The sequence below is a fragment of the Aphelocoma coerulescens genome (genome assembly GCF_041296385.1).
Source record: "Aphelocoma coerulescens isolate FSJ_1873_10779 chromosome W unlocalized genomic scaffold, UR_Acoe_1.0 ChrW_unloc_scaf_1, whole genome shotgun sequence".
Classification (NCBI taxonomy): domain Eukaryota; kingdom Metazoa; phylum Chordata; class Aves; order Passeriformes; family Corvidae; genus Aphelocoma; species Aphelocoma coerulescens.
This window is the reverse complement of record NW_027184080.1, coordinates 5,893,631-5,908,363: the sequence shown is the minus strand read 5'-3', so window position 1 is coordinate 5,908,363 and position 14,733 is coordinate 5,893,631. Positions and strand designations below refer to the sequence as shown.

Genomic DNA, 14,733 nt, shown 5'->3' with positions numbered 1-14,733 from the left:
ATGCCCCCCCCCCCCGGTTTCCATTTTCCAGCTGCAGGTTCTTAAAGAGACAGTAGCAATTTTTTAGCACAGATAGATATAGAATACATTAACATTTTGGGTTACCCATGACAGGCAGGCAAACCTTTCACCCAAGATGGCACCCTCCACAGACAGCTGCGCAGTCTGGGAGACAAAAGGAAGATGGCAGACAAACCCTGCTGAAGGAGCAGTCAATAACTAACTCATCTAAGCACAAGTTAACTATTGGGAGACAGTAAATGTTAGTTCAGACAGCAGATGTTAATTACAAAGCCTGAGAAGCCGAATTCACCCTAATCTTGTCAAGATAGAGGGGACAAGGATCATCTCAGAGATTGCTGAATCATTTCTCAAAGGACTACGCATGCCCAGGGAGAAAGGTGAAAAGTTCACTGAGAGGATGACTTCTGGTCTTCATCAGAAAGACCCCCGAGGAAGAGGAGAGGTCTTCCTCCAGTGCAACCACCAGGACACACAGCGCATGCGTGGCCCATATGCTAATGGCTTCTGAGAAATAATTTGTATAACCACACCTGTCCCAAGGAATGTGATGAATATTCATAATTTAACCCTTAATACTGTGTTGTAGAGAGCACCAGGTGTGTGTGTTTGGAGGAGTGATCCCCACACACCCGGCGCGCCAAATAAAGCAAATACCCACTTCTCTGACTCTGTCTCTGAAGTGTCTCCTGGCCCGGTTGAGGCGTGATTCACTGCTCTGCTCAACCTTCCCCCAGAACAAAAAAATGGGAAGGTAGGAGCTTACAAAGCAGTTCTGATGGTAGATGGGAATTGCTGGCATTACCTATGGAGTTTTGGCCCCACGGTGTCAGCCTCCAATTTGTTGGGTGTCAGTGCTGCTGTTTCAGGTCCCTGTTCTGATTGGGGGGGGGAAGAAAAATGGACTCCTAACACCGATGAATGGTGGCCTAACACCAACTGGCTCCAGCTTTGCACTACAGACAGGTGTTGCAAAATTCACTCTGAAACAGTTTTGATTGTGAAATGCAGATTTTCAGGTTGCTACTGTTGCCAGTCCAGAGATGTGCCTGAAGCACCCCCCTCTGGAGGCCAGAGAGAAAAAGAAAACCAAAGAGGGAGCCTCCACTCATGCTGCCTCAGTTCTCTCCCTGCAAGAACGAAAAGAGCCAGAGCCAAGAGGCAAGAGAGCTCTGCCTGAGTGCACCGACCTTAAAAAGACCAGTATTTCCCCCCCAGCCCTGTGGTTCAGTCTCTGGCTGCACCGCCAAGTCTTAAAAAGACAGTAACAGTTTTGGGCACAGATAGACATGGAATACAATAACATTTTGGGTTACCCAGGACACTGTCCAAGCTATGAGCTTCAGTTTCTTCAAAAGAATTCTGTGGGAGACAGTGTCAAAGGCTTTACTAAAGTCTAGGTAGACAATATCCACAGTCTTTCCCTCATCTACTTGGCGGGGCACATGATCATAAAAGGAGATCAGGTTGGTCAGGGAGGACCTGCCTTTCCTAAACCCATGCTGGCTGGGCCTGATTCCCTGGTTGTTCTGTATGTGCCATGTGATCACACTCACGATGATGTCTTCCATAATTTTCCTTGGCACCTAGGTCAGACTGACAGGCCTGTAGTTCCCTGGATCCTCCTTCCAAACCTTCTTGTAGGTGGGTGTTACACTGGCCAAACTCCAGTTATCTGGGACCTTCCCAGTTAACCAGGACTGATGGTAAAAGAGAGTGTCTTGGCAAGCACTTCCACCAGCTCTTTCTGTACCCTCACGTGGATCACATCCCTCCCCATACATTTGTGAATATTTAGGTGGCACAGCTGGTCTCTAACTACTTCCTCCTGGATTATGTGGGGTGTATGTTACATGTTAGATTTTGTACTAATGTTAATCAATTTCTGCTATTAAGGAGAGGAACTGTTAAGGAAAAAAACACAAACAGAGAAACATGGAAGCAAGTTGTGACAGTAATTCAGCCTGAAAACTTTTCCTTTCTGTATCCCACACATGTATTATTAATACATCATACAGCTCACATAAACATTCCTGGTATACCACTGAACACAACCTTTCCAATGCACATCTCTACTAACTGAAAGCAATCCAGCATGTGAGCATGCTCCCTTGATAAAAAGTTATGAAAACACTTGGATGGTGCTAGATAAGATATTTTAAAGCTACAGTAATGAACAATAGGTTCCTGTCTGTAAAACCTGGAGTTGCCATATCCAAATATAGAACAGAAAGCCATTGCAAAAATCTCAGCTTTGTTAACTAGCTCAAACCTCAGAAGACACAAGCGACAGGAGAAAGACGTTAGTGTGCCTAAGGTATCAACAATTTTACCCCTCTTTATTACCTGTATCTGTATGATAAACCCCAAAAATTTATAATAGCAAGGAAATTCAAGACAGAAGAAAAATATGCTATAAGACAAATATCTCTTTAATCAGCTAAAAAGATTGTCTTGAGTGAAGCAAGTACATATACTTCTTTAAAAGCTACAGAGATTTCAAATTGTAACACTGGAAGTTAGCTACTGAGCCTAGAAAACAAACACTATTAGTACAGAAAAATCAGTGTGATTCATAAAAATATGCACCTTGTAAATGGAACATTTATGCAAACCTCATCTTGTCACTGTCATTGCTGCAAATGTGATCTCGATGGATTGACTGACATTGAAACGAAGTGCCAATGCCACCTACAAGAGAAGCAGGGGAGGAGAAGGAAAAAAAAAAAAAATTAAAATAAAAACCAAATTCCTATGAACACTAAAAATATATATAGACTACTGTACCAGCCAGAAACTTTTTTTATGTGGCAGAGATATTTATTAGCCAAACACCTGTATCAGACAGCTCTTATATTCAAGATAATAAGCAGCAGAGAGACATTTTCCAGTGTGACAGCAATAATTTCACCCAGATTATTCTTTTAAATGCTTAAAGATAACAGAATTAGGACTGGTTCATGAATCCAAAATAAACATATGCGGTAAAATGCATATGCACAAACTTAAGTAAAGACTAAGCTGTACTGAACAAAAATAATTAGAAGCTGGGAGCAGAATTTGGCTAACATGCAAATGAATACATGTACAGAGGCTGTGCACTGGGGAAAAAAGTCTCCCTTTTCCCATTGAGCAAAGACATAAAAAAAAAAAAAAAGTAGAAAAAGCAGTCTCATTTGTAAAGCTCCATTATTACATGATTTCCTTGAGGAAAATGTCCCTAAAGTTTTTTCCTAATAATTTCTCACTGTTTATGAAATATGGATAGTTTTATTTTGTAATTTCACATGCAGCATTTTTATATATCTTTGTGGTCCACATTGCTTTGGACCATAAGAGGACTGATCAAAGATCTTGTAAGACTGCATGACAAAATACAGACCAGGCACAGGCAGAAATCATTGCCAGGGCAAGATATCCTTAGACACCTCTCCCAACACAATTATTTGGGAAAAAAAGAATTGTAATGTGTCATTGCTTTTTGCCATCACTACTTTAATTAAACAAAAATGTGTCAGTCATTAAAACAGCTTTCAATATTTTTTTCTTGATTTTAAAATAGAAAGTCAAGAATCATATGTGAGCTTCAGTTAATTGGTGAGTACATTCACTGTTGTAAACTTATTTTGTTCAAGGACATGATCTTCAAATTTAATTTTTTAGAAAAGTTTTAATCCCTCTATTTTCAAATGGAAAGAATGCTTAAGAACATGTCTTTTGGTTATGCACTCCCTCCTCAAGTAATCCCATACTTGTATTTTAGGAAACTAAAAATAGTAAAAAAACATTGGTAGAATCTCTCTGTTAGTCTGAACACCCCTCATGCATGATTTCAATACAATGAAATTGTTAAATTGTTAAAAACTGCTTAAATAGTATATAAATGTAATAAATAGCCATTAAACCTAGATGGATTTTGGGCTTGAACCTAAAAAATTGATACCAGTTGCAAAATACAAAAATTGACCCAGCCGTCGCAGCTTATTTAAAACTGTTAGCATTTGTGCTCACAAGCAGGCTTTGAAGTGAATCTAGATTTCTGTGGTGGGTTAATATTGTCAAGATACCAGGTGCCTACCAAGCCACTCTCTCACTCCCTCTCTTCAGCACAGCAGGGGAAGCTCGTGGGTTGAGATGAAGACAAAAAGATTACTCAGTAATTATAGAATGGGCAAAACAGACTTGGGGAAATTATTTTAATTTATTGCCAAATAAAAATAGCATAGGATAGTGAAAAGAAGAACCCAGAGCCTAAAAGCACCTTCTCCCCACCCCTTTCTTCCCAAGCTCACTCTTAACTCTTCTACTCCCACCCTCCCAACTTTGCAGGAGAACAAGGAATGGGGGTTGTGATCAGTTCATTACAATTCATCTCTGCCACTCCTTCCTCCTCATGCTCTCCCCATGCTGCACCGTGGAGTCACTCCTAAAGGAGACAGGTCGTCATAACCTTCTCCAATGTCAGTCCTTCCCACAGGCTGCAGGTTTTCAAGAACTACTCCAGCATGGGTCCCCTGCGGGATTACAGGTCCTGCCAGAAAATCTGCTCCAGCATGGACTCCACAGGATGCAGCTTCCTTTAGGACATACCCACCTGCTCTGGTGTGGGGTGCTCCACAGGCTGCAGGGTAATCTCTGCACTCCCATTAACCTCCATGGGCTGCAGGGGGACAGCTGCTTCACTTTGGGCTGCACCACGGGCTGCAGGGGAATCTCGGCTCAGGCACCTGGAGCACCTCCTCCCTCTCCTTCTCCACTGACCTTGGTGTCTGCAAGGTTGTTTCACATTTTCTCACTCCTCTCTCCCAACTGCTGCTGCTGCACATTTTTTAGCCCTTCTGAAATTTTTTACCTCAGAGACACCACCAGCATCATTTATTTGTTCAGCTTTGGCCAGCAGCAAGTGCATCATGGAGCTGGCTGGAACTGGCTCTGTCCAACATGGGGGCAGGTCCTGATCTCTTCTCACAGAACCCACCCCTGCAGCCACCTGCCGCTTCCACTATCAAAACCTTGCTGCATAAACCCATTACAATTTCACAGGGTTTTTTATTACTATTATTTTGGTCTATGTGGTACACATGAAATAAGAATAGTTTTATTTAGGACAACACTTTTTAAAATGTAAATGTTGTTTTAATTCTTGAAGGCTTCACTGTTAATTCAAACATCAGTCATCATTTAGCTTCATATTCTTCCTAGTATTATTTACAGGGGAACATGTGCTCAGGGTACTAGAAATGGCAGAAGGGTTTTTCATGCTTGGGTACAGTAATTTTGGGGGAGGGGGGGGCACCTATCCATCCCAATCCTGCCAGTTGGGTGCCGACACCTATAATGGATGCCTAGAACAGTGCAAAGGCATTCCAGATACTCCAGCCAGTGAGTTGGCTTTATCCAGGGCCCAGCTCAGATGCTTATACACAAACGCACATAGTATGGGGAACAAACAGGAGGAACTAGAGACATGCGCATGCCTGTGTGGGTATAATATCAATGGCATCACGGAGACATGGTGGGATGACTCCTATGACTGGAGCATTGGAATTGAAGGTTTTAGGCTTTTTAGGAAGGACAGGCTAGAGAGATGAGGAAGGGGTGTAGCCCTCTGTGTTAATGACCAGGTGGAGAGTGTGGAACTCTGCCTGGGGAAGGATCATGAGCCAGCCAAGAGCTTGTGGGTGAAGATTAAGGGAAGGGGAGGGACAGGGGATATTATAGTGGGGCTCTGCTATAGGCCAGCTGATCAGGACGATGGTGTGGATAAAGCCCTCTATAGGCAGATAGGAGCGGCCTCATACTTGCAAGCCCTGATCCTCATGGGGGATTTCAACCACCCCAATATCTGTTGGAGGGGTGACACGGCAGGGCACGGCAATACCAGAGGTTCCTTGAATGTGTCAATGACAACTTCCTTACAAAAGTGATTGAGGAGCCAAGAAGGCGAGGTGCCATGCTGGACCTTGTGCTCACCAACAGGGAAATGCTGGTGGGGAATGTGATGCTCCAAGGCAGCCTTGGCTGCAGTGACCATGAGATTGATGGAGTTTGAGATCCTTAGGGCAGTGAGGAGGGCACACAGCAAGCTCGCTGCCCTGGACTTCAGGAAAGAAGACTTGGGCTTCTTCAGTGACATAGTTGGTAGAGTCCCATGAGATAGAGCCCTGGAGGGCAGAGGCCCATGAATGCTGGATGAATTTCAAGGATTACCTCCTCCAAGCTCTGGAGTAATGCATCCCAAAAAGGAAGAAATGGGGCAAAAATGCCAGGAGGCCTTCGTGGAGGGATAAGGAGCTGCTGAGCAAACTCAGAGTGAAAAAAAGAAGCTTTCAGGGAGTAGAAACGAGGACAAGTGGCCTGGGAGGAATACTGGGAAATTGTATGGGAAGCTAGGGACAAGGTTAGGGAAGCCAAGGTCCACTTAGAATTGAGTCTGGTCAGGGATATTAAGGATAACAGGAAGGGCTTCTATAGCTATGTTGCAAGCAAGAGAAAGACTAGGGATAATGTAGGCTCTCTCCGGAAGGAAACAGGAGACCTGGCTACCCTGGACAAAGAGAAGACTGAGGTTCTCAATGACTTCTATGCCACAGTCTTCAATGGCAAGTGCTCCAGCCACACTGCCCAAGTTGAGAAAGGCAAATGCAGGAACTGGGAGAATTAAGACCCCAAACCCACTGTCAGAGAGGATCAGGTTCGAGACCATCTAAGGAACCAAGTCCATGGAACCCAATGAGATACATCTGCAGGTCCTGAGGGAGCTGGCAGACGAAGATGCTAAGCCATTATCCATGATTTTTTGAAAAATCATGGCAGTCTGGTGAAGTCCCTGATGACTGGAAAAAGGGAAATATAACCCCCATTTTTATAAAGGTAAAAGTGGAAGACCTAGGGAACTACAGATCAATCAGTGTCACCTCTGTACCAGGCAAGATCATGGAATAGATTCTCCTGGAAACTATGCTAAGGCACATGGAAAACAAAGAGGTGATTGATAACAGCCAACATGGCTTTACAAAGGAGAAATCATGCCTGACAAATTTGGTGACCTTCTATGATGGGGCTACAGCATTGGTGGATGGGGAAGAGCAACTGACATAATCTACTTGGACTTATTCAAAGCATTTGACACTGTCCCACATGACAGCTTTGTCTCTAAATTGGAGAGATATGGATTTGATGGATGGACCACACAGTGGATATAGAACTGGCTGGATGGCCCCACGCAAAGAGCTGTGGTCAAACGCTCATTGTCCACACGGAGACCAGTGATGAGTGGTGTCCCTTAGGGGTTGGTACTGGGGCCGATACTGTTCAACATCTTTGTCGGCAAGATGGACAGTGGGATCGAAGGCACCCTCAGAAAATTTGCTGGCGACACCAAGCTGTGTGGTGCAGTCGACACGCTGGAGGGAAGGGATGTCATCCAGAGAGACCTTGACATGCTTGAGAGGTGAGCCTGTGCAAACCTCACGAAGTTCAACAAAGTGAAGTGCAAGGTCCTACACCTGGATTGTGGCAATCCCAGACACACCTGCACCTTGGGCAGAAAAATGATTGAGAGCAGCCCTGCAGAGGACTTGGGGGTGGGTGATGGTTGATGAAAAAGTCAACATGAGCCAGCAACATGCACTTACAGCCCAGAAAGCCAACCATGTCCTGGCCAGCAGGTCGAAGAAGTGATTCTACCCCTCTACTCTGCCCTTGTGAGACCCCACCTAGAGTACTGCGTACAGTTCTGGTGTCCCCAACATAAAAAGGACATGGAACTGTTGGAGCAAGTCCAGCTGAGGGCCACAAAGTTGATAAGAGGACTGGAGCACCTCCCCGCTGAGAAAGTTGGGGCTGTTCAGCCCAGAGAAGGTTGTGCGGAGACCTCATAGGAACCTTCCAGTATCTGAAGGGGGCCTTCCAGGAAGCTGGAGAGGGACTCTTCATCAGGAACTGTAGTGATAGGACAAGGAGCAAAGTGTGCAAATTGAAAGAGGGGAAATTTAGGTAAGATACTAGGAAGAAATTTTTTACTGTGAGGGTGGTTAGACACTGGAACAGGTTGCCCAGGGAGGTTGTGGATACCTGAAGTACTAAGGCCTGAACAACAGGCCTTGAGCCAAAGTTGACCTCTAGGTGAACCTTCCAACCAAACATGACATGTATCCACTCATTTCCTTAGTGTTATTAGCAATATGATATATGTATCCACTCATTGGAAAAACATGTATTTACCTTTCCTTATTTAGAAACCTGACAAGGCCATGAAATCAGACATCTGGCCTTGTCTGGAGGTGTATGATCAAAGAGAACTCCCTTGGTTCCTCCTTGAGCCCTGGCCAGGCTTTGGGAGGAACCCAAGAAGAGGATGAAACCAGATGTTCCTGCACTAGAAGTTATGGTAGCTTATTTATTCAACAATATATAAAGCTGGGCCCTCTCACGGTGAAGTTGGAAGCCTCATCGACTGTAGGTGGATGCACTCTGTTGGATTTCCCAGATACCGGGAGGGGCTCTCCAGTCCTTCATTGTGACAGCTTCCCCAGTTGATGTGCTGATCTGGATGTTGGTGAAGTATTAGAGTAACTGGTGATGTATCTTTCTTAATCACCATAAGCAACCTTTTGTAGTAATGATTAGGTGCATTTCTGTCTTGGGGTGACTTTATGATGTGTATCCCATATCACTGTTCTATGCCCAGAAATTAATTGTGTGCCTTTCTATGCCTTTAAACTGAACCCGCTACATAATTGGTAGAGAATGTGGGCAATTAATGAGAGCTGTGAGATACAGATTTTATTAGGAGAAATAATGGGCAAAGGAAGCATTAAGTCCTAAAGTTAAGTAGAATGATAGTGGGAAATTTAAGCTGTAATTGTAGTGAAATATCTAGGGGTGAAGGTTAATGTAATGTTTCCTTTTAGATCTGGTTTTGCTATTTTAAGTAACTTTTGGAAATGTAATTTTCGAGAAGTGAGGGGTGGAATGTAGTGGGTTGAGCCTGAGTTGATGGACAGTCTTTCAGACTAATGACGCTTCTCACAATTTACATATTTAAACCGCACAGAAAGGCAGGAATTGCCTTTCGCTCGAGCACGCCTGCTGGAAGGTGGGAGGGCCTCCGAGCCTCCGGGCCCCGCCGGGCTGGGCCGGGGCCCCTGCCCCCCCCCCTTTCCCAATGCCGCGGCACGGACCCTGGGTTGCTGGGGGGGAAACTGTCCCAGAGCCGCAGGCAGCTAAAACCAGCCATGGACCGCCACACAGCTAAACCCATCCAGCACGGCTTCCTGGGACCGGTGGGTCCTTATCCTCTCCTCTCCATGCACAGCGAGCAGAGCCAACAGGAGCCAGTGTAGCCTCCTGTCTGCAGCCAGCACACTTCGTGCTGAACTGAAGAAGACACCATGCAGCCAGCAGCACAAAGGGAGCGAGGCTTTCACCACCGTAAAGCCTGAACAAGAACACTCTTCAACATGGCGGTTTCAGAGTCAGAGAGAAAGAGAAAGTGAGTCATGTGAGACGAAGCTGAAAATGGCGACAGGAGAAAAAGAGGGCGGTGCCGCGTTTCTCATGCGTAGCTTAAAAAAAACTTCTTGCATGCCGTGGTAAGAAACTGTAATATCACAAACTGTCTCTTTAATCCATTTGAAGTACATGGGGGGATGAAAAATTCACGTGTGGCACGTGAAAATTGTGAGGAGGGCCAATGCCAGGCTATATAGAAGCATTGAGAGGCTTCTTAGAGACTTGTGAAGAAGAAAGCCTTTGTGTTCAGGCCAAAGTAACTCATCCTTAAAAAGATTAAACACCCCATGTGATAGCCTATGTTTGGCAGTGTGAAGGAACTGTGAGATTTTCATGGAAGAGATGTTTTACACCACAGCAAATTGTTTCTTTCCTGGCAGGTCTGCTGTTGGTGGCAGTTTGGGAACCATGTGCAGCTGAATAAAACCCTTTTTTCCTTAAGCATATGAAAGAGACTTATCAAGAACTTCAACACTGACTAAAATCCCATATTCTGTTACCCTTTGTGTGAGTTGGGTAAAAGGAGGAAAGTGCTGGAAAGGAGGAAGGGGTTTGCTTTAATTTCTTGCTATTTCTCTTTACTTTTAATTCTATTAGTAATAAAACTCTTTCTTTGTACTGCAACTGTTTAAGGTTTGTGCCTGCTTTGCTTTCTCCTAATCCTTATCTCACAGAAGGAAAATAAGTAAGTGTAGTGGTTTGGTCCAAAATACTCATTACTGTTTACCTTCTGTGAGATAAGAATTAGGAGGAATGCAGAGCAGGCACCAAACTTGAAAGAATATAAAGAAGTTTTTTAAACTGACCTAAAAGAAAAAAAAAATCATACCACACCTTCAGAACTCTTCTCCTCCCACCCCCCACCTTTCTCCCTTCTCCCAGTGACAATGTAAAAAGACAACCCTTGAGATGTTCAGTCTGTTTATCACTTCCATAATAACCTTGTCCAGTCCATTTAGGAAGAGGAGTCTCTCTTGTCCATGCTATGAAAACACTATCACAACAAGACAGCTGCCTGGGTTGGTTCTCTGCTCACATGCAAGTCCCTTCCCCCGACTTGCAGCTTTTCCCACAACTGCTTTCGAGGGTCCACTCTTGAAATTACTGGGGTAAATTTTTAAGGTTGAGCCGTTCAGAAACAAAAGTTCTCTTCACCCATCTCTGAGAGCATTTCATCTCTAAGAACAGAGGCCCTCCTCCTTCCCTGGGAGCAAAGGGTCCTCCTCATCTTCATCTCTAGGACTATCTCTGGTACCATCTCTAGGAACTGAGGTTTTCTCCTTTTCCATTTGGAGCAAAAGTCCTCATCGCTTCCATCTCCCTGTTCAAATTTCTCATTAAATTACAGCTGCTTTAGCATCTGCCTATCTCAGCACAGATGCTCCTGCTCTCAAGAACAAGTTGAACACTCCAGCCCCCATATCTTCATGAAATTACAACGGGTACTCTGATACATCATAGCTTTACAACAGAATTTCAGCTTTAAGCATCTCCTCTTTCCCTTCCCTCAGGTTTTCAGCTCTTCACAGCACTAAAAGGGTTAATCTCACCTCGGCCTTGCGGCTGGAATTTAGCTTCTCGCTGTTGGTCACATGATCTTTTGCCAGACAGCAGTGCAGCTTCAGCTGAATCTTGGTCGCACTGGAGAGGGGGAGCCGGGCCACTCCGGCTGCCCATAGCAGGGCTGTGGGGGGGTTCTGCAGGTGGAACAGGGCCCATCGGCTCCAGGATGGCCGCGGCAGGGCCTGGGCCGGGTCCGCTGGCTCCGCATGGGGCCTGCAGCCACCTGTCCCAGCACCGGAAATGAGACAGAGTTGTGGGGGGAGGGGGAATTGTCTGTTCTTAAGTGTGGATCACAGAGGCGGTCACAATTTTAAGTGGCTTAAAGAATTGTCCATATTCAAACTGGCCAGCTGATAGGTTCTGTCAGGTCACAGAAGAAGCTGTAAGCACCCCTTTGCAAGAACATCACTTCTGGGACTAGGCTTGCTAACCCATGACAGTAAGTAATAGATATTTGCCAACTTTCGGGTGGGGGAAGCAATGCAGAACAACCAATGTGATGGATAAGCAAGCTTTGTTTATTAGCAATACAGAGGCACTTATATAGCATTGAATACAAGCTTATCAATTCTTTAATTAGTTTAAGCTTACAAAGGCGCATTCTTACTTCTACATAATTGGGTTAGATAAAAACTACATTTGGCAAGCTTTATGCTTTGTCTTGAGAGATCAAAAATCTTCCTCCCTTCTCATGGTCAGTATATCTTATCAGCACAGGACTGTACCTCCTAAAAACTCCCTTTTTGTTTCTGTTGGGGTTTTAGTCTAGTCCTAGTTTTTTTTCTGTTAAAGGAATTTTTCCCATATGCATGTTGCTAGGAGATAAATGGCCGTACTTAAGAGAAGATGGCCGTACTTAAGAGAAGACAAAAGGGCCTGTCCAGGCTTTTGTTCTCACCTGGGTGTGGGGCAGTTCGCTCTCTGCGCCTGGAGAGAGAAGCTGCAGAGAAAGGAGCTGCTGGTTCCTTTTTTTTTGGGCGTCTTTCTCTCTGCTGGAAACAACGCCGGGATCCCAAAGCTGCTTTCCCTGCCCTGCTGGAGGCTGGGCTGTGGCCACCCTGCCCCGCTGCTGCTTCGAGCCTTCGCTGCGTTGCAGCCATGCTCGCCCTGCCTGCCTGGAGCCCCGGGGGGTTCCCCTTTTGGATACATCTCGTCTGCCACCCAGGATTTGTGTTTGTGCCTGCCGCTCCAGCCTGCCATTCCAGCCTGCTGTTCCGGGAGTCCGGAATCGGCTGCCCAGCGGTTTGTGAAGCCTTTGTTCCACCCTTCCCCAGGATCCCAGGGCACCAGAGCCGCCGCGTGCTCCCCGAGCTCTCTCCGGAGCGTCCCCTGCAGCCGCGGGGGAACCATGGCACCTGCCCTGCTCACCGGGAGCCGCCAGCGATCCCTGCTGGCTGCGAGTGGAACTGCACCTGAGGGGAAATAGCCTGACAGCCGAGAAGGCTGGGACTGGGTTTGTGTTTGCTGTTACTGTCATAGTTGTTGTTGTTTTGTTTGGCTGGTTATATATCTATATATATATATATAGTAAAGAACTGTTATTCCTGTTTCCCACATCTTTGCCTAAAGGCCCTTGATTTCAGAATTATAATAACTCAGAGGGAAAAGGGTTATATCTGCCACTTCAAGGGAGGCTTCTGCCTTCCTTAGCAGACACCTGTCTTTCAAAACCGAGATAGTTTCTCAGGCCTGTTTCTCACACAGGCACTTTCTCATGGAGGCTTTTTCTCATGCAGGCCTTTGCTTGTAGGCTTTTGCTTGTACAGTTATTGATTTGTTCCCTTTATCAATAATCCATGTCCAGGTTTGCCTGCCTGTCATGGGTAACCCAAAATGTTAATGTATTCTATATCTATCTGTGCTAAAAAATTGCTACTGTCTCTTTAAGAACCTGCAGCTGGAAAATGGAAACCGGGGGGGGGGGGGGGGCGGGGGGGGGGGGGCATTTCCATGGTCCCTTTTTAAGTTGGAGCCTGGAAGCATTTGCTGAAGGCGGAAGCTCCACTTCAGAGGGGGTTGCTTCGGGCAGCTGGGGTTTTTTTTCCTGGGTTTGCAACAGTAGCCACTTGGCAAAAACGCATTTCGCAATCAAAAACTGGTTTGGAGCGAACTTTGCAAAGCAGGCCAGTGCCTGGGGCCGGGCCACCCCACAGCAGGGCTGACAGACCAGTTCTTCCCTCCCAAGACGCCCGCAGCTTGGAGGACAGCAGCACCAACACCAGTGGAGTCCAGTGGGAGCATGAAAAAGTGGCCAGTGGCAACGCAGAACTTCCCCCCAAGCTAGCACTTCTCATCTGCCGCTAGAACTGCTTTGTAAGGTCCTACCTTCCTGGGAGGGTTTTCTGCCATCCTTTCTCTTTGTCTTCCTACATGTGGTTGCCCATGGCAAGAGCCATCTTGGAAAGGGTATTTCCACCATTTTGTGTATCTCTTTGTTCTCAGGGAGTTCGTGAGATTTAGCAATTTTGTATCTAGTGATTACTGACTGCTATTTTTTCCTGTTGCAGTTTTTCTTGTTAGTAAACTGTTATTTTTTCACTTATATCTACTCATATTTAATTTCTCCTTATTGGTGAAAAGGGATTCGTTAAAAAAAAGGGGAGGTAACTCATTTTAGAGTCTTCCCCTTTAAATTGTCTTGAACCAAGAAAACTTTGGCACTCAAGTGGGGCATGACAGAGAGAGTGAAAAAATAACAATTTTGTCCAGAACATTTGATATTGGGTACAGAATTCACTGCCCATCATGCTGCCCAGTCTAATCATGGGGCTGTGGCACCTAGGAATGTATACTTCTCTGTATATATGTGACATTTTGCTCGAGATATGTCTCTTTTTCAGATCAGGGACACAAACCAAGAGTGCTTTTTTGATATTTTGTGTGATATCAGCTTATGTAAAGATAACATCAGAGGCAATGAGAATTATTTGGGATGTGTATTCATTGCTGTTTGCCTGTCCTAGTCTCAGCTGCTACTTCTAGGGGTTCATTAATAATCACACCCAGCCTGTTCAGGAAACAGTAGGGAATGATTTTTCCCAGCCTTTCACCTCCTTCTCCCCTTTCAGGTCCGACACATCGCCTTTTGAGAATGTTCGTTTGCCTCTGGATGTTCAAGACTCCATATTTTTGTTACTTATTCTGTTAGGTCTCTTTATGGCCTACAGCATGTTTAGAATCAGGGCAGAGATTTCCAGGGAGGTTGCACAGAGATCTGCCCCAGTGGTGGAAAACCCTGGGTGGCATGGGATGTAGGAGGATATAGGCCAGGTTCTGAAGAAATACTCTGCCCCAATAGTTTGGAATTTCCCCCCTGAACATATTCAGAACCCAGCTGAGGTAGGGAAATATCTGAAAGAAAATTGCATGGATAGCTCCAAAGAGAGGCAGTTCATTGCACTGTGCTGGGCCCTGGCTAATGCTTATCGCACGCTGCTCATTACTGTACAGCAGCAGCTACAGCCAGAGGGAAAGGAGAACAAATCTACAGACACCACAGTCACTCAGGCTACAGTTAAACCAGAAGGGAAGCCTAAGCCAATAGCAGTCACCCCTGTCCAGAGGAGGAAATATAAGACCAAATCCATTCACCCAGTGGATGACAATGGGGAGTCAGGACCCTCACAGCCAGCA

The 14,733-nt window shown here is 45.5% G+C and overlaps 1 protein-coding gene across 1 annotated transcript in view; it reads right to left on the bottom strand.

Annotated features, from left to right (window-relative positions):
* Window positions 1-14,733, bottom strand: part of LOC138102678 (E3 ubiquitin-protein ligase RNF38-like) — a 406,849-nt gene that overhangs the window by 320,877 nt on the left and 71,239 nt on the right. The window contains 1 exon segment of the mRNA XM_069000397.1: window positions 2,637-2,712. Within this exon segment, the coding sequence (XP_068856498.1) occupies window positions 2,637-2,712 (76 nt within the window).